Source organism: Sminthopsis crassicaudata, chromosome 5 (genome assembly GCF_048593235.1).
Source record: "Sminthopsis crassicaudata isolate SCR6 chromosome 5, ASM4859323v1, whole genome shotgun sequence".
Taxonomy (NCBI): domain Eukaryota; kingdom Metazoa; phylum Chordata; class Mammalia; order Dasyuromorphia; family Dasyuridae; genus Sminthopsis; species Sminthopsis crassicaudata.
Window position 1 is genome coordinate 38,413,025 of NC_133621.1, and position 20,670 is coordinate 38,433,694.

Genomic DNA, 20,670 nt, shown 5'->3' on the forward strand with positions numbered 1-20,670 from the left:
GAAGAAGTGCATCCCAGGCATGGGGGCACAGCTTGTACAAACAAACGTGTGGAGGCTGATTTGTCACAGGTGACATGTAGTCAGGCCAGATTAGCAGGGCTCCAGCACGTGTAAAAAAGGGTCATCTGTAATAATGCCAGAAAGAAAGGCTGGTGATAGACGCTGAAGAGCTCCATCAAGGCTAAACAGGATTTTTGTTTTGAATGCTAGAGCTAATAGGGAGCCGCTGGAATTTATTGAACATTCATTTGACATAGTCAGAACTGGGCTTTAGTTAAACCACTTGAGCAGTTATACAGAGAAATAATTTGGTAATCTAGGAAAAACCAGAAGATGAGGAAGCCAGTTTTCAATTTTTATTTTAAAAGTGGAATACAGTTATATCATTTTCACCTTTGCAATGAAGGCATGTTGCACATTAAAAACTACAGACATAAAAAAACATACAAAACAATTATATACCTACATGACAATCGATACAAAATAATATCCAAGTTGGGAGGTAGCAATCTCCTTTGTAATGTCTCATTTTTCAGTACAAGAAATGGCAGATAAATGATGGACTGGTTCTGCCTAGTAAGTATGCTTACAAGTGAGAAAATATCAATGTTACATTTTGAAAAATCAAAAATTTGCTCAGAAAAGATTTGGGACGATGAGATGTATGCTGCCTTATTTCAAATACCTAAGTTTTTTGATAAACAACAGGAACAATGTAGGAGTCATTTATGAAGAAATTATTTTTCTTAAAAAGATGATTATATATTAGCATAGTTTTCTTAAGAAAAAAAATGACAGTGGAAGAAATCTTAAGAATGTAGCAGCCAATGTTTAATACCAATAGTTTATGTTCAAATGGATTAAGATCTATTATCTTTTTAATCCTCAAAATCTCTATGAGGTAGATATAGAGGCAGGGCTGCTGCTTAAAGAAACATAACTGAAAAAGGATGCTGTCCAGAATCATTGAGTTCCTGGTGTGAAACTGACTGACCTCGTACCAAGAGATGGAGGGCACCCTGGTCTACGTATCTTAAAACTGTCACACTAGAAGGAAATTCTCCAGGAAAAGTATAAAAAAATTTGTAAAGCTGGCACAAGATATCCAGGTGTAACTCCATCTCTTGACTCCTTTTATTCCCAGTCACTCTTCCACACACAAATACTAGATCAGCACAAGGCAGCCAGAGACAAATAAGTTAAAAAAAAAAGCAAAAACCACTTTGTTATGGTTTGAAGTAATACTTTCCCAGACCTCAAATAATTCATTTTAAAGTGCATCAATGTCTGCTTCAATTTAGAGAGTTTTCATTAGCATATATTCTTAAAACGGAGACTGCTACCTTTGCCCATGGAGAAGGAAAACATTGGGGGAAAGGGTTGTTTTTAAACTAAACGTATCTCCACTGGATGAGTGCCTCGAGAGAGCATTTCCTCCGACGAGAGATGTTTCTGCTTCTTTTATATCCATTGCTCTCTTGTAGAGCACAGCAGCCTTTTCAAAATCTCCTCCTTCATAGCTTAAACAAAATGAGCACAAGTTTTAAAAGTTGCAATTCTAACACCATGGCCATTTACAAAGTCTATAGGACAATGTGGTGATGTGGATGATAAAGCTGGGAATAAGAAATCAGCTGATGGTGAGCTCTGCTCAAGTGGATCTATTTACTCAGAAGCATGAGAAAACAAGAAGCCTCCAATCCTGCAGCCTCTTCTCTCCTGCTACACCATTCCTGACTAAGCTGGGTACAGGGACAAGCCCATGGCAATCGAGAAACACAACTGGGGGAAATACACGGAGGACAAGGCCTCCAGGTTTTTACAAAACAAGTTTTGCTGGTGCCTTTTGTGCTAATGTTAAGTCATTTTGTGATAAGTTCCCCAACCCTCTGCCTCTTGTAACAAAAAAAAAAAAAAAAAAAAAAAAAAAAAAAAAAGCTGGCATAAAAATGATGGATCTGTTGGGACATCATATTTAATCTTCTACTCTTGTCAACAAGCAGATTTGTCACTCAAGCTACAAACATTAGCCTGGTGGACATCAAAGAACCTATATTATCTAGCTTAATACTAGTTATAAATTTAGGATGGAAAAGAATCAATACTGCTGACTCCCTTTCCATTACCATCAGTGTATGAAATTATGTTACCTAGGAAAATAACACCCTTGAATAGAGTTGTTGGTAAATCTTCTATACTATTAAAGTTTGCAAAAAGTACAAAACCTTTTCCCCGGCCTCCGAAGACTCTGACTGTATAAGGGAAACGGATAGCAATCTTACCTCAGCACAGCCAAATTTTTCAGTGTTTCACCCACTCGTGGGTGCATCCGACCCAGGCTGTCTTCATAAATCTTTAATGCTCGTTCATACAGTGGTAAGGCTTCAATAGGCTTTTTCTTGAAGTAAAGAAATAATCATATTGTTTGTTCATATATGATAAATATACTGAATTGCTAAAATTAATATGTATCAAATCATGTTATTTGACAAAGTAAATTTTTAGAAAAGAATATTTTAAATTAGAGAAAAATTTATTAATCAGGAGTATAAAAGGGCTACTAGATGAGGAATCTTGGGTTCCAATCCTAATTTGGTTACTGATCTGACCTTAATCAGATACATTTTTAGCTCCATTTACCTTATCTGAAAAATAGGGATGATAATTCTTGCTCTTTTCCTTATCATTTCTTCAATTGATTTACTTCAGCAATCTGACTCCAATTGTGTGGGTACTCTTCAAATACAAAGAGCAAAAACTCTCTGAATGGACAGTGATCAAAAATGGCTCTGGGCTGGACAATTCACACAAATCAGAGAGAATGAGCCTTTCCAAATTCTGCCCAAGACTGGTCCTTCAATGATGGCTATTCATCCCAGCCTGACTATTTTCTAAGTCTTCTCAGCTTGGTGAGAGTGACTAATCCTTGTGCTCTGTTGGTGTTTCCTTAAGAGCCCACTAGGAACTAGCATCAGCCAATAAAGTCTTCAGGACAGTATTCTCCCCCTAGTGTATGAAGACAAGTAAAGGAAAATATTGAAGGCATTAAGCCTTCAGGTACTTAGTTTAACTAATATAGGGGGCTCAGTCGATTATCTTTGCAGAAAACTTGATTATAATTATTTAAATCTGTGTAAATGAAAGGGGGAATAGCATGTTGGCCCAGTGCCAGGCCTGAAATCAGGAAAAAAACTGAGTTCAAATCCAGTCACAAACTCTTCCTAGCTCTGTGACCCTGGGCAAGTCATTTCACCCTGTTTGCCCCAGTTTCCTCCTTGGTAAAATGAGCTAGAGAAGGAAATGGCAAAACTACTCTAGTATCTCTGCCAAGAAAACCCTAAATGGGGTCATGAACTGTCAGACATGGCTAAAAGGACTGATCAACTGAAAGATATCCTGATAGTATTATTAGGGCGAAGAGATAGAAGTCTGGACTTGAAGTCAGGAATTGCAGGTCTGTCTTGATCTTGGCTCCTTGTGTGCCTTTACTCACTCTGAGCCTCAGTTTTCTGATGTGTAAAACGAGAATGCCATTACTCATACAATTTCCTGCTCTGTTGTGGGGATCAGATGAAATAAAATATATGAGCTGGTTTTTTAAACCAGAAACTGCTGTTCGTGTAAGTTACTTCTACTGTAATTATTTTAAAAGGCCACTAAATGAAAAGGTTTCTTAATGCTATTCCAAAGGTCAGAATAAACCATTTTAGTTCTCTTTAAATTATTTTCACTTTAAATTTATGGTGCCTAAGTTATTCTATTAGATTGGAAAGGCTGAAGCCAGCCTGGTGACAGTTCAGAATGCCATATTTAAGGTCCATATGAGCTAAGTTTGAAGAGGCCGTCAATGGGAATTTGTCTACCAGATGACAATGTATTTTTGCCTTTTTTTTTTTTTAATTTCAGCAGCTCATAATGCTGTCTACTACTTTGGACTGTATCAGAGACAGCATATACACTGAAGGCAACATGGACCTTTCAATATATACTATAATATAGGGGATTTGCAGAAGTTAAAAAATCAAGGAACTCACCATTTGGCTATAAAGGACAGCAAGGTTTACCAAGGCAGTAGCCACACTAGGATGTTTTGGACCAAAAGATTTCTGACGTATTTCTACAGCCAGTTCATATAAAGGCACAGCCTTATCAAGTTTCCCCTGTAAAATAAGGTGATATTAAGAAAGTAAAATATACCATATAATTGAACAGCTGCTTAAAAAAGGAAGTATATATTTGAGAGAAATTATGAATATTTAATAAATTTGCAAATTTCCCTCAACAACTCTCAACATTTCATCCATTTCTTAATTCAATAAACATTTGTAAAACACCATACCATGTGTAAGATAATGTACTGCAGGGATACATGCTAGGGACACAAAGATAAAATCCATAATGGTTTCTATTCTAAAAAGAACTCATATCCTACTGTTTTATATTCCAAGGATAGAGACTGGGCAAGGGGGTTGAGAGCTCAAAAAAATTTTACAAATTCCAGGTGTACAGCACCCCATTTGGCACATAATCAAATTCACTTGAAACTTCCAAGGATTTGTTGGTATCTTCCTGAATATGCTGGTGCTCAGTGCAAATGGAAGTTGGGAAACTGGACAGTGTTAACTCCTACTTAAGAGGAAACACTGTAAATATTTCTTATTATGTAGTCATGGATAAGTGTTTTGTTTCAGGCTGAAAGAAGAGTAGAAAAGTGGTCTGAATTCACCGTATCAGCTATTTGATTGAAATGGGCAAGCATCTGATTTTTAAGTTTCCTTTTTTTGAATAGATACTACTATAGAAATGTCTAATTGAAGAACTCATCTATTTATTTACTGTATTTAATTCTTTACTAGTAGATTTCATTCTGGTTTCCTTCTTGTTTATGGATTTTGATGTCCAGAAACGTCCTTTGACATTCATTTGATATATTTAAATATAAGTCCTAGAAAAGAAGGATAGTTTCAGCCAACTGCTATTTAAATGGCAAATTAGGATCATGTGTATGATTTTGACAAAAGAACAAAATTAGCTTTCATTAGTTAAGTGACATGGGGAGACCATGTTCCTGAAATAAGAGTTGAGAGTGCTCACGGAAACAGTAGATTTTCTGCTAAAATGCCCACTTCCCTCTCCTCCATCTCAGCATTAGCTTTGTCAGGAAAATGCCACATCCTTGTCTTTCAAAATAAACCTGCTGACCTTTTCTGCATGGAATTATGGGCTATGCTTCAGGTTGTGGGCTATGCTGCAGAGCTACTGGGTTCTAGCACCATGAAATGACTGATTCAATAGGGAAAACATTATGTGATAAAAGTATTCAAGTAATAGAAGAAGCCACTTAGAACTGAGCTTGAGGGGCTCGTAGGAAGTGGCTGTTTTACAACATGTGTAACTGGCCTGTTTTGGCTACAGTCACTCAATTCCTTCTCATTCTATGTCAGTAGAAGGCAAGTGCCAGCAGGTTCTCCCTCCAAGCCACAAAGGCCTCAAGTCTAGGGATGGATCAGGTATTGTCTGAGGATGGGGTCACTGATACGCTGGCTGCCCACTGATCTATTTTTTGGCCACTGACTCTGAGACCATCAATGAAGTCACAGACAGATGGTGCAAAATCATGAAGTCACAGACATAGTGCAAAATTATAGCCAATTCTTTTTGTACTTTAAGAATATGGATTACAGTTGAAGAAGAATCACTTCAGAATTGTAAAAGTATCATTTAAAGCTGGGGTCATGATCTAAAATCACCATTCTGGTAAAAATGCTGATATTTATAAAATACACTTTAGAAAAACTTCTGTTGTAAATTGAGAATCCATTTATGAGTCTCAGAGGTCTCATCTAATAAAAGAAGGAACCTTCTATATCTCAATTAAATCCTCATCTTACAAATGAAGAAATTAAGGCCCAGGAAGATGAAGGGCTTTACCCAAATTTGCACAAATGGTCAATGGCAAAGCTTCCTTTGAAATCCCAATCCTGCCCTTCTCTCTGTAGTACTCTATTATAATTTTATTAGGCTCAAATCCCAAATACACTTTTACTTATCTGTCTACCTGACAGATGTAACAGCTCAAGGAAAAGTTATTTATCTTAGAGAAGTGAAATTGTTTATTTGTCAATGCTGATGATTTGAATGGATTATCTTGAACACAAAAAGCTATGCAGAGAAAGCAAGCACAATTCAAACAAACACAGACCAGTTTCTTGTACAGGATTGCAAGATGCTTCCCTGTATATGCCAGCGAGGGGTGGTCGGGGGCCAGTGCTCTCCTCCTAATATTCAGGGCTCGCTCATAGAGTTCCTCTGCCTCTGCATACTGCTGCTTCTCATTGTAGAGAGCGGCCAGGTTGTTCAGAGACTGGGCGCAGTCAGGATGGTCCGGCCCCAAGACTCGCTCTCTCATGTCTAAGGAGCGTTTCAGAAACAGATCGGCAGCCCTGCGAATGGTAACAGCACAAATGGTCTTTAAGGCAATCAGCGAGGTCTGCACAGTTAAGCTCCTGAAAGGCCACATCTACTTGGTGACATGAAATGGAAAAGTGAGCGAATATTTTTACATAGTAAATAGACAGGGTAGAGAATTTGGACCAATATGTCCTGTCCTCCTACAAAAACCACCCCAAAAATAATTGTTTTCCTGAAAGCAAATCTGGGTGTTCCAACTTCCCCACTTATGTGATATACAGATTTTGCATAAGATTTTAAAATGAATGATTTTAAAACACAAGTTCTTTAAAAATTAAGTCCTTTCTTTGGGAGGCAGTTCAAAAAACCTAACTTCAATATACCCAAAATCATCTAATTGGATCTTAATACGATGGCCTAAACATTTGTAATATCTTTTAAATCCCAACATTTCAATGCTATATTTTTTTCTATAACAGAAATAAATTACCAATACAAACCCCTTTCTTAACAAATAAACTTAAAAGGGAGAAAAGACAGCCTTAAAAATGTCCTTGTTATTAATTAATAGTTTTATTTAATCCCAAGAGTTCTTTTAGTAATAATTTCAGATAGCAGGATTTCCCATCTGAATTCACTTTTTATTATTGTATTTTACCTATTTTCAAGAGCTTATTTTATTCAATAGCCAAAATTCTACCCATTAAGGGAGTGGGAAAACCTTTATTTAGGCTAACACCTTTCTAAAGGATGCCCCTAGATAAGGATAGGAGGATTCAGCTGACCAGAGCAACTAATTAAAAGCCTCGTCAAGACACCGGAAGGACTGGGTCAGTATTGAAAGAGAAAGCAATCACATGAATGAAATCATTGATACATTAATTATCACCTGGCCCATCCACTGATATCCTAAAAGGATGGAAGTCTTTTTTTTTTTTTTTTTTTTTTTTTTTTTAGCACTATACTTTCAGACAACTGAACAATTAGTTTTTTCAAAGCTAAATATTTTGACCTAGGAATCAAAATACTGAATGGAAAAATAACATTTATTATTCACTTGTGTCCAATTCTTCCTGACCCCATGGACCACGTAGCTCCTTAAGTTTGTCAGAGATCACGTTTGTTGTTTCCATAGCACCATTGATACATGACATCCTCTGCTATTTCCTTCTCCTTTTGCCTTTAATAGTTCCTAATTTCGTGGTCTTTCCAATGAGTCCTGTTTTCTTATTATATGGTGAATGTATTTAAGCTTCAGCTTCAGTAGTTGACCTTTTAGTGAATAGTTTGAATGTCTTTTAAATAATGACTAATTTTATCTCCTTGCTGCCCAAAAGACTCTCAAGTCTACTTCGACACCAAAATTGTGGTACTCAGCTTTTCTTATAGTCCAACTCTCACAGCCATCATAGCTTTGATTTTTTTTTTTCTCTGAGGCAGTTGGCGTTAAGTGACTTGTTCAGGAAGTGTGAAGTGTCTGAAGCCACATTTGAACTCAGATCTTCCTGACTTTAGGACTGGTGCTCTCTCCACTGCACCACCTAGCTGCCCCCATAGCTTTGATTTTAAATCTTTGTCAGCTATATAATGTCTCTGCTTTTTTAGTATGCTGCCCAATTTTGCTATAGCCTTCCTTCCAAGGAGTAAGCACCTTTTAATTTCATAGCTGCAGTTGTTTTCTCCAGTGATCTTTGAGCCTAAGAATATAAAATCTGACACTATTTCCATTCTCCCTCTATTTCCTGGGAAGTGGTGAGACCAGTTGCCAGAATTTTAGTTTTTGGATGTTAAACTTCAAGCCAGCATTTACACTCTCCTTTTTCACCCTCAATAAAATACTTCTTTATTTTTTGCCATCAGAGTGATATTGTTTGCATATCTGAGATTGTTGATATTTCTCCTGGCAATTTTAATTCTATTTTTTGATTCATCCTGCCTGGCCTTTTGGATGATGTATTCTGCATACAAGTTAGATAAATAAGGTGACAATACACGGCCTTGCCATATTCCCTTCCCAATCTTAAACCACTTAATTGTTCTACATTTATCTACATTCTGTTACTTCTTAATCCACATACAGATTCCTCAGGACATGATCTCATCTCTTTGAGGACTTGACACATTTTGTTATGATCCACACAAGGTCTTTAATATAGTCAATGAAGTTCTTCTGGAACCCCTTTGTTTTCTCTATAATCCAGAGAACGTTGGCAATTTGGTTTCAAGTTCCTCTTTGAAAACCAGCATGCACTTCTGATGAATCTTGGCTTACATATTGCCGAAGCTTGGCTTGCAAATATTAAGCATAACCTGCTGACATGTGAACAGAATGCAACTGTTCAATAATTAAGTGTTCCCTTGGCATTATCCTTTAGGACTAGGATGTGAGCTGATCTTTTCTAATACAGTGGCTACTGTTGAATTTTTTCATTTACTGAGCACAGCACTATCTTTAGGATTTTAAATAACTCAGCTGGAATTGTCACCTCCTCCAGCTTAATAGTTAGTAATGTTTCCTAATGCTGACTTGACTTCATTCTTCAGAACATATGGCTCTGGATCAGTAACCACACTATCATACTTATCAGTGATGTTAAGATCTTTTTTGGTGTATTCTTGTCACCTTTTCTTAATCTCTTTTCCTTCTTTTAAGTCCCTACCATGTTTATCTTTTATCATGCCCATTTTTGTACAAAATATTCCTTTGATAGCTCTAATTTTCTTGAAGAGATCTCATCTTTCCCATTCTATTGTTTTCTTCTATTTCTTTGCATTGCTCATTTAAGAAAGCCTTTTCAGTTTGCTGTTCTTAGGAATTCTGGATTTAGCTGGGGATATTTTCTCCCTTCTCCTTTCCCTTTCATTTTCCTTCTTTCCTCAGCTATTTGTAAAGCTTCAGCAGAAAGCCATTTTGCTTTCTTACTCTTCTTTTGCTTTGGAATATTTTTTGTTGTTGCCTCTCATATAATATTGTCAATGATTCTTTAGGCATTCTATCTACCAGATCCAATCCCCTAAATGTATTCCCTCCACTTCATAATCATATGGAATGCTTTTTAAGTCACACCTGTACAATCTGAGGTTTTTTCCCCCTATTTTCCTCAATTTAAGTCTAAATTGTACATTAAGAAGCTCAGAATCTGAGCCAGTTAGCTCCAGGTCTTGTTTTAATTGACTGGATATAGTTTTTCCACCTATGTACATCTGGGCACTGAGTTAGGCAATTTTCCAGTTTAGATGTAAGAAAAACTTCCTTATGTATTATTACACACCTATCTTAAAGCTATATCACAGAATATCTTTACTTATTTTCTGATCAATAAATTACTTACTCAAGATTATTTTGCAGATAATAGAGAACACCCAACTCATTGAGGGTTCGAGCATTATCCGGTGTGTCTTTGCTTAATGTAAGTTCTTCTAACTGTAGAGCCCGCCGACGTAGGAGAGCAAATCCATACTAAAGGGCAAAGGAAAAATCAATTTGTCATCAGTTTAGTTTGAAACCCGATGATTACTCATGCTTTCTTTCTGCTTTAAAGGCAATTGCAATTATTTGTCATATAGCTAAAAATTATTATTTATTAAAAATCACCCACATCCAAGTATTCCCATCATCCATATACTAAATTTCATTAAAATGTTTGTGGGAAGCAATTGGTGTGGGAAGTACAAGTCATTCAGAAAATAACTTGATAGCACACTTTATTTCTTTTTAAAGAATTGGAATTATAAGGCTGTCTCCCTGACTGCCCATTCAGAATTTTTACCTTTTTCTTTCTTTTCTTAAGTCTGAACTTAATACCATAAACAACAGCACCACTTAAAAACAAGCAGAATTTAAAAATCAACTCACTAAGTTATTGTTGAACATTCCTACTTCTTAATTAAAATCAGACATGGACTGTTTTAAACCATGATAAACAGCTTCCAAGCAACAAGGGCTTTGGGGTTTAGAGAGCATATTTCTTACAATCTTTTAAGGTACAGACAGTGCAAATAGTTTTATTATTATGATTTCCGTATTAGGGATATGAAAATTGAGGCTTAAATAAAAAATATTATGCCTAATTTTTAAAAAATTTTAAAAAATTAATTTACAAAACTAAAAAAACCCAAAAAATCATACACCTTGTGTTTGTAGGGAATTTTTTCTTATTTCCTCAGAACTTAAAACACAAAAATCTTGCTCAGAATTTTGTTCAAGGAAGCCCTGCTGCTTTATTCTATCTGAATATTCTTCAGAGTCCCATTGTAGCAAGAGTTTCATAGTTCTTTCCTCTCACCAATAGTTGTACTCCTAAAGCCTTGAAGAGGATGAGGACCACTAGAAAAACCTTAACTAATTCTTCAAGAATGCAAATAATCAAATCTCTAACTTTGTGAAGAATAAAGCCCATCATGTGCTTTCTAGGTGAAATTCAGTTTTGAATCGTTCTTAGGATTTCAAATACATAACAAAAGAAAAACTTTATTTCTTTACCAAATTGCCTTTTCTCCTTGCAACTTTCTGTCGGATTTTAAAGGACTTTTTCCTTAGATGTTCAGCTTGTTCATATCTAAAAAAAGTAATTTAGGAGAAAAATAAGCTAAAAGGAAGAAACAAATGTTCACACATCATTTTGGCAAAAAATGAACTATTTTTAAATGCATATATTAAGAAATATTTTTGGTTACTAAATAATGCAGCTTTCATATAATGAAAATGCTTCTGAAATTTAAAGGTTCTACCAAAAATGTCTCATCTCATAAAACCAAAACCTAGCTCTACAATAATATCTCAGAAAAAAAAAGATTTAACTTACATAAGGGGAGTAGCCTTTAAGACTTGAGGTTTTTTGTTTGTTTGTTTGTTTGTTTGTTTGCTGGATAGGGGAAAGGGGGATATCTAAGTATTCCCGGTGCCTAGATCAGAGCGATGCTTTAATAAATGTTTCCTGAATTAGCTTTGCTAAGAATTTTAGATTTCTTTTCTTTTCTTTTTTTCTTGAGGCAATTGGGGTTAAATGACTTGCCCAGGGTCACACAGCTAGGAAGTGTTAAATGTCTGAGACGAGATTTGAACTTAGATCTTGATTTCAGGGCTGGTGCTCTATCTATTGCTCCAACTAGCTGACCCAGGATCTTAGATTTCATCTGATTTAGCTCTCTCATGTCAGAGAAGAGGACAGGGAGGCAGTGATTTGCTTGACTCTTCAGTGATTGGGTTGGGGCTAAAACCCAGGTTTCCCATCTCTCACCCAGCACAAAATGATAGCCTTCTTCACCTCACAGCAACAGTGGATGGTCCAAGTGAGTTATAATCACAAGTCCTGGGTCAGTAACCCTGTGGATACTGTAGCATTTTTAATTGACTCAGAAATATGCTTTACCAGTATGTCTTGAAGTAAAATAAAAGTTTTAGTTTGCAGTACTAATTAGTTGCCTGCTGAACACAGTGTGGTTCTTGTTCAATATTGTTACCCCATATAAATTCATCCTAAGAAATTCTACTTAAATACACTGTATACAGAAGTTAGAAAAATTAAGAAACACCCAGGGACCACTTACGCCCTCATCACCCCTCATTGCTCTCTGCCACAATGTATTTATTAAAATGCAAACCAGCCCAAACTTCCTCCTCTGACTACCAGCTTCATTCTTACTTGTTTTGTTTCTGATACAAGGTTGCAAGTGCATCCAGCTCCCGGGCAATAAGAGGGTGCTCAGAACCATAAGCATTCTCCAGGATTTCCAGGGCCTGTTTATAGAGCTGCTCGGCATTGCCAAATTTTTTCCACTGCACGTAAACACTTGCCAGCTGATGGAGGGACTGGGCCACTCGAGGATGATCTGGATCCAGGGCTGTTTCTCGGATTTCTAAAGACCTCTGCAAGGGAACAATAGCCTGTCCCCCGACCCCCAAAATCAAATTAAAATCAAGAATTCTTAAAAAGCTGTTTTCTAATGAAAGTGCTCCCCTCAAAAGGAAATCAAATAAACACAAGAACTCTTAGAAATCTGCTTTTTAATGATTATTTCACACTACAGGAAAATCGGTAAGTGGAGTAAGAGTAAGCCTAAGTAAAGATAAAGAGATAGGACTCTACATATAGTCACAGCATGAAAACCCACATTTCCAGGGAGTCTTGGAGACCCTTACCTGACTGAGAAGGCCGAGGTCCTTGAGAAATCGACCCAAGGTTTCATAGAGATCAGCTAAAGACATCATGCTTTCTTCTCCTTCACAGTTTTTCTCATACTGCTTCAAGGAATCAAAATATTCGGCAGCCATGGATCCCTTATCTCTCCCAACGAGTTGCCAATAGCTCAGCAACTCAGCAAAGTGTCCTCTGTTTTAATATAATAATTTAATGAGAAGCTACAAACACATACACACACACGGCTTGAAAACAAAATACATACCAAGCTAATATCAGTTTTGTCCAAGATTTAGTTTTCTATAGTTATGAAATGACATACAGAAGCTTATCCTCTCTATATACCCACTTTGCTATAATTCATGGGTTGCTCTGGATCAAATAATAAACTGCTGCTATGAAAACAAGCAACTTCATGCTTTGTTTAAAAATGAAAGCCCAAACAAGTAAATGTCAATTACAAGTGTTTCCATCAAGAAAAATAGTTCCTTGACAAGTCAAGTGCAGATATGTTTGAAAAAGGATTCTGTAGTGATACCAACCCATTCAAGATCAAGGCAGTCAAAAGCCAGGATCACTCTTAAGATAACTAATGGGATGGGGAGAACATCATAGACTAATGAAGCTGAGAAGAGTGATGGGCTCTAACTGGATTCTTACTCTGCATTTTTGTCACCAAGCTTCAAGACAAAAGAAAACATTTTTCTTCTGCAGATAAATCCAGGTTCAAGGGAGACTTGCTATTCTCCAGTGGAGGATGCATTAAAATACAGGGGAACAATCATTTAGATTGGTGGCCATAAAGAAATCAAAAGTAACCTGAAGAAAGATCACTAGGAAGAGCAAACAAAAATACTCATTCAAACATTTAGATTTGTAAAGATGATGGGAAAAATTCTAATATTCATAGTGAATCACAAGGGGGTAATGTCAGTAACACAGTCTATATTAAAAATAAGCGAGATACTAAATAAAAGAGATGTAACATAGAAACGTCACAATGTAAATGCCTTTCATCATTAATCAGGCTCAATTTAGAGAATGGCACCTGGCCTCAAAAACTTAAATCTGAGACATAGGAAGGAAAGAAGGAAAGGATATATACAATTATTAAACACCTACTATATGCCAGACATTTTATGAAATGTTTATAAATATTAACTCAATTGATCCTTACAACAATTCTGGGAGGTAATACTATTAATATTTTTGTTTTATAGTTGGGGGAATGGAGGCAAACACATCAAATGACTTGCCCAGAGTCACACAGCTAGTAAGTGCCTGGAGCTGGTTTTGAACTGAGATGCTCCTGACTCTAGGCCCAGGGCTCTAGCTACTGTGCCACCAGATTCCCTCTTATATAGGATTAGAACTAGAAAGGGCTGTGAAATCTTGCTCTTTTCTCTAGTCTAGTACTTCTTAATTTGGGCTCTGGACAGGTTTTTTTTTTTTCCAAATCTGGATAGTTTTCTTTGTAATTCAATATAATTTATTTTATGCATTTAGACACATTCTTTTGAGAAGGGATCCAGAGACTCCATCAGACTCTGAGGGACAATGACTCCAAAAACATTCAAAAGTCCTACTCTACTCCAACACTTTGCCTCAGTTTTCTGATCTGTAAAATGAGCTAGAGAAGCAAATGGTAAACCGCCCCAATATTTCTGCCAAGAAAACCCCAAATGGAGTCATAAAGAGTCAAACATGACTGAAATGATGAACAATACCATTTTCTATAGATCTGTCTCCACCACGATTTGCTTTACTAGAATCACAAAATGCCAGAATGATACTGATTTTAAAACACACTTGTTTTTAAAAGTCCAGATTTTTGAATCTTGAAAATCCAAACTAACTCACGGAGATGTGATCTCCTCTTACCTTTTATAAAGATTCTGAGACACAAAGAGGTTGAGCAGACATTCGTGCAACTTCTGTTTGTTGCCTTGTTGTTGGAAAAGCCAAGGGAGCTCATCTGCACACCTCCAGGTCACTCGGGCTTTACTAAGGAAAGGAGGGGGAGGAAATTCAACACAATAAACACAAGATGTTTGGGCACCCCTCTAATTCTCACTGAAGCAGTGGCACAGTGATGAAATCATGAAGAGACAGTAAAAGTATGAGTTTGAAGGAAATAAACTTTATTTCGCATCATGCTCTGATTCTTTATATTAGCCAGTAACTAAGGTCACACCAGGGACTTGAACCTAATGTTCCCTACATCAAAGGCCAATGCAACCACACGATTAGCTCTAACCCAAATGAAAGATAATCTAGGAAATATTTGGAAAATACAATAAAAATAATGATCATGATGTTAAAACAAAAGGCATCAATAAAACTTTTTTTTAAAAGAGCAGGCTCAGAAAAAAAAAAAAAGGAAAACCAAATTTCATTATTCAAGGAAATAAAACACAAACCTATACTTTTTCTTTAACTATTAAACTAGGAAAATATTTAGCATCTAAGTATTTTCTATGCCAAATCCAAATTTCCCCATCATAAATTTGGTTTGAATCCTTGGTCAAAATATTGTACCATTTTTTTTGAATATGATTACTTCAATTATTAAATGGGGGAATCGAAATCCCCTCTGAAATATTTTTAGATCTGGGAACCTCTCATTTATATATCTATGTGATAAAAATTCTGGCATGGAAATCTTTACCAAACTCTATCAGTGGCTCATAAGAAACGGAAGGGCTTTGAAAACTACTTGGGGCACAGAGAGGTGAAGTTACGCCTAAGGTCACACAGCTCTGCCTATATCAGAGGGAAATCACGAAGACAAGCTTCCAGGACTGTGAAGGTAGGCTCTACCCATCAAGGTGAGCTTCCTCTCTTCTGAAAGAAGACTTACATTTTAAATATCAGTAATTTGAGACTTTTGACATTTAAAGTGCAAAGAAGGGATTTGCATGTATTTAGTCACTGCCAAATTCTTAAACCATAAAGCTCCATGAAAAGAAAATGATATTGTTGTCCACTGTTGACAATAGAAGGTAGAGAAGGACCGAATTGAAGAATAAAATACCTTAGTTGGGAAGTGAAATATTCAATTAACTTTTCTCTATAGGTAGAAATATCTTGACTTTCTTCCATATATTCTAATCTCACTGTTTCCCAAGCCTAGGGAAAAAAAATTATATCATTTTATTAAGTGATATTCACATTACATATATTTTTTTCTTCCTTATTGGACTGCCTTGAGGGCAGGGATTGTATTTTGCCTTTGCTTTGCATCCCCAGCACTTAGTCCAGTGCCTGGTATATAGCAAGCACTTGATGTTCATTGATTGGCTGACACACATCTGTAGTCTTACCCATCCTTTTAGTACTACATTGTACAACCTGACTATCTTGACTCCCAATATTCTTCCTGACTGGAATGATCTGTCCTCTCAGTTCTTCACAGCCAAATCCACCCCTTTCTACAGAGCTTTCCCATAGCTCTGCCAATAGGAAGTGATCTCTCACAGCTCTGAGCATCTGCTGGAACCTCCTCAACTGCCCTTTTATTACTGATGCTATCAGTTCCACCCAAGATAGCCTCTCCAGACTTTCTAGAGTTACATCTCATTCATCTCTGGATTTTCCTAGGCAGGAGCTCAGTAACTTGCACATCGGAAGCTCTCACCAGATACTTCGGGTTTTAGATGTAATCAAGGTTAGAGGCAAAAGTCACTTTGGCAAATATGCAAAACAGACCATTTACCTGGAGATGCTGGAACCTGAGTAAGCCACAGCCATACGTCAATAAACACATTTTGTGCAAACTATGAATGAGAGATGTCAGGACTGGCCAGGACAGGTCAGGGTAGAGTTCCATCAGTTCTGATTCACTCACTCCATTGTGACTGACAGTGACCAGGCAGAGGATCTACAGGACAAACAGACTGACATCATGATTCAGAAGTATTACAAATATGGGAGCAAACAGCTCTATAAATCCTTACTCTTAAGAACCGTTTATTCACAAAAGTCAGGTCCACTGATTTCTCCTGATATACAACAAAGCATCTAAAGATCATTAAGCTATGGGAATTCTGTTTTGCAAACAGAATTGAAATGATATAAAATGTCTTATACTGAAATATGTATTATACGTGCAAAGAGAAAAAAAGGAAGCCCAATAAAAACTCCTAATACATAAAATGTGAAATTTCAAAAGTTAAGATAAATGTACTTCAAAGGAGCTAAATTTATCTTAATGTTAACTTTCCTAAATGTGAGCATTTTAAAAGCTTGCTATTGATAGACTTCTAAGTCTAGAATATATTTTTTAAGAAGCAAGCTAGCATTTTTGGAGACCAATTTGGAACTACATCCAAAGAGCTGTAAAACTGCCTATCCTTTGACCCAGCAGTGTCACTACTGGGTCTGTATCTCAAAGAGATCATTGTGCAAAAATATTTATAACAGCTCTTTTTGTAGTGCCAAGAAACTGGAAATTGAGTGGATGCCCATCAAATGGGGAATAACTGAATATGTTGTGGCATTTGAATGTAATGTCATATTATTATTCTATAAGAAATGATGAGAAGGCTGATTTCAGAAAAGTCTGGAAAGATTTATATTAACTGATGATGAATGAAATGAGCAGAACCAGGAGAATATTGTACAGAGTAACAGCAAGATTATGTGATGAGCAGCTATGACAGACTTAGCTCTTTTCAGCAATACATTGATCCAAGACAAATCCAATAGATCTGGGATAGAAAATGCTATCAGCATCCAGAGAGAGAACTATGGAGACTGGAGATAGATCAAAGCATACTATTTTTACCATTTAAAAAATGTTTGCTTTTTTCTTTCTTGTGGTTTTTCCCTTTTATTTTGATCTTTCTTTCACAATACGATAATATAGAAATATTTTTTAAATGATTGTACATATATAACCCATATCAGATTGCTTGCTGTCTTGGAGGGGGGGAGGTAAGGGACGGAGGGAAGGAGAAAAGAAAATTTGGAACTCAAAATCTTACAAAAATGAATGTCATGTGTAATTGAAAAAATAAAATATTATTTAAAAAATTTTTTAAAAAGAAGTAAGCTAGCTGGATACCACTCTTCCATTCAGTCAAACATTTATCCAAATCATGACAAATGTACATTTCAATCAGGCAAATCTAGAATTGTATACATTTGGGCAAATCCCACAAATATCTAACGGGCTGTAAGCCTTCTCACAGCCTGCTAAATATCTGAGAAATATATATGACAAACATAAAATCAGGGCAAAGGATTTACCCAGTAGCAGGACTTGGAGATAAGCAGCCCCTGTCCTGACTCATTCTTTCTAGCTAGAGCCCTCCACCTCTGATCAGCAGAATCAAATAAATTATCTTGAGATGTAAGTCCAGCTGGTTACCTAGGTATTTTTCTGGGCAGCATGGACAGTAGGTGTCTTGCCAAAAAAATCAGTTACAAGCCTTTACAACAAGAAAGCACATTTTGATTCTCTGGAATTCTTGGATTTATGTGAAACATCTTTAATAACAACTTAAAATTATAGTATTAAACAAAGAATATCTAAGTAATTATTAAAGTCACAGAGAACAAAGTATACTTAAAAAAACAACCTTTTATGACACTGTGTACTAACCTCCTTCATTAGGTTCCTCTCTTTATCATTTTCCATGGATTCCTGAATCGATCGCAGCACCAGCCTATACAAGGACACGGTATCCTGACACTGGAAACACTGCTGCAAGATTTCATCTATGCTGCTGGCTTTTCCAGCCCTGCTGACATAAAAGAGAGAGGTTTAAACTTGTATTAAGCCTTTGAGGGAAAGCAGATTTCACTCCTTCAAATGATAAAATCTGGTAATAAATTACAGTAACAGCAAAAAAGCATTACTACCTAAAACATCAGCCCTAACAGCAGATATCACAAGAATTTAGGACACTTAAAAAGACTGCTCTGGCTGATTCCTAGATGCAAATGGACAACATTTGAGGTACTGGGAAAATAATCAAGCAGAATTGCTAAGTGAGCCAGGCAAATCAGCAAGAGAAAAGAGCCTGAAAGAAATCAGCTTGTAGTCAATGGACAATTTTTTAAATAATAGTTTTTTATTTTCAAAATACATGCAAAGATAGTTTTCAACACTCACCCTCACAAAACTTTGTGTTCCAATCAATGCACAATTTTAACAAATATTATTACATGAATTGAAAATATGACTCAATATTTGTACTTTTTACTGTTGCGCATGACCAGATTCTTCATGCAAGAGGTTACAACAGGGGATGCTTTAAAAAATATTACTCTTTGCAAATCCGCATTTTCAATGGGAAAAAATGTGATTCTCCATGATGTCTAGATCTTGATTTTATGATAGGGCTTGACCTATCATATGTTACAGTGCAGAGTCTAAGTCCTTGGTGAATAACATCTGGAGGATGTGATTTTTAAACCTTCCTCAGAGCATACAAATGAATGATATTTTTAAAGCTAGAGAATGGGGCCTTAGATAACAACAACTAATCCAAACAACTCTCATTTTACAAAAGAGAAACTGGAAAAGGTAATGTGACTTGTCCAATGACATATAGTTAAGTAGATAAGGTATCAATAAATATGAAATCTGCTGCTTTATCAAAAAGCAAAGGAATTCAGTGGTAAAGGAATCTGAAATTCCAATGTTAATATTTTAAAGTAAAAGAACATGAAGATTATGAAAAAAACAACAATTAAAGATAGCAATTGTATAGATCTAAAGAGATATGCTTTTGCAACAAAAGAGCCCAACCTCCTCCCATTCTTCAGCTAAGCCTTTTCCCTATGTGTATGGTGTTTAGCTGTTTAGCTCATAGTTAAACAAGTTTTCTCTACCTGGCCCAGTTCTAGTACTAAAAAATTAGGTAAATATATTTAACAACATCTGACCATTATCATTAATTATCTCACAATTTGACCATTATCTGACAATCTTACCATTAATTATCTCAGAGTTCAAGCATCTATGCAGGCTGTTAATAATTCTCTAGAACTCTGCAGGTACTGCTTTAGTAGAGCAAGGGCCTGGGAAAGAGTTGCCATCCCTCTCCGATGTACAGTGATGGTCACATCTTCCCAAATTCCCATGTTGGTGAAATGGTTTTCAGCAAACACACAACGTGCAGGACAGCATTCTAAGCAACCACAACTTACCGCGTGATCATTTTACACAAAAGGGTGACATATAAGGCGTTGCAGGTAGTAGCAGATCGACAGTGTCGCTCGAGTTTCTTTTCCTAGAATGGTGGTTTACCAAAAACAAAAACAAAAACAAAAGAAAACACAAAGTCCAACCTGTAATGAAGCTATCCAAATTGCTGAGTTTTTCACATTACCGAAGAATGAGCTGGCTGTGGAATCTTGATCAAGGTGACAATCTTTATATGTTGGAATACATTTGGATTTGGTAACAAAATAAAGGAGGTAGATATGAATTTTCGGGGTGTGTGTGTGGGGGATACCACGAACTCAGACACATTTAAAGCCCTCATATTTCCAATTATACGGAAGCACAAGATACCAAATCTTTCACTACTAGTTAAAATGCATTTAATTATATCATGCATGGCTAAAACTCATTTCTACTAGTGATAGTGAGCAGTCCATATCTTCAGTTTAAACAACTTTCTTTAAGAAAACTGATATACATTGAAATAGATCTAGTAAAATTAAAGCACGTACCTGGTCTTTGGTCAACTTGATATCTACACAGCTACATTCTGCAGTAATAAGAGCTTTTGCATCTTTTGAATTTAAGGGATCCAGATGAAGTGTTGGCCACAACCTTATATTTAATTCAAGAGAAAAGAAATGATATCCTGGTCTAATAACATAATATGTACTATCATAGTCTACTAGCAAAATACTAAAAATCTTTTATGAGAATCAGACATTCTATTCTACTTTGGAAATATATGAAATATACTTGGTGAAGCTTGATATCCTATATACTAATGTTAACTTGATTTGTTTTCTCTTAACAATTATATTGCCATTCTGAAAAAATTCTCATAATCACACACAGTGCTATAAAATAAAACAGCATAAATCCAATATTGCTAAAATATTTAGATGATATTATTCTATATAGTAGCTTAAAGCTATGTTAATTAAA

The 20,670-nt window shown here is 36.1% G+C and overlaps 1 protein-coding gene across 1 annotated transcript in view; it reads right to left on the bottom strand.

Annotated features, from left to right (window-relative positions):
• Positions 1 to 343: 343 nt before the first annotated feature.
• Positions 344 to 20,670, bottom strand: part of NPHP3 (nephrocystin 3) — a 46,020-nt gene continuing 25,693 nt past the window's right edge. Inside the window, exons 14-27 of the mRNA XM_074271115.1 lie at positions 20,238 to 20,340; positions 19,710 to 19,792; positions 18,157 to 18,295; positions 16,267 to 16,431; positions 15,586 to 15,680; positions 14,433 to 14,555; positions 12,554 to 12,743; positions 12,057 to 12,298; positions 10,895 to 10,970; positions 9,744 to 9,871; positions 6,203 to 6,443; positions 4,035 to 4,160; positions 2,283 to 2,398; positions 344 to 1,520 (exon numbers count right to left, since the gene is read on the bottom strand). Coding sequence (XP_074127216.1) covers positions 1,340 to 1,520; positions 2,283 to 2,398; positions 4,035 to 4,160; positions 6,203 to 6,443; positions 9,744 to 9,871; positions 10,895 to 10,970; positions 12,057 to 12,298; positions 12,554 to 12,743; positions 14,433 to 14,555; positions 15,586 to 15,680; positions 16,267 to 16,431; positions 18,157 to 18,295; positions 19,710 to 19,792; positions 20,238 to 20,340 — 2,008 coding nt within the window. The 3' untranslated portion in view covers positions 344 to 1,339. The remainder of the gene's footprint in view (positions 1,521 to 2,282; positions 2,399 to 4,034; positions 4,161 to 6,202; positions 6,444 to 9,743; positions 9,872 to 10,894; positions 10,971 to 12,056; positions 12,299 to 12,553; positions 12,744 to 14,432; positions 14,556 to 15,585; positions 15,681 to 16,266; positions 16,432 to 18,156; positions 18,296 to 19,709; positions 19,793 to 20,237; positions 20,341 to 20,670) is intronic.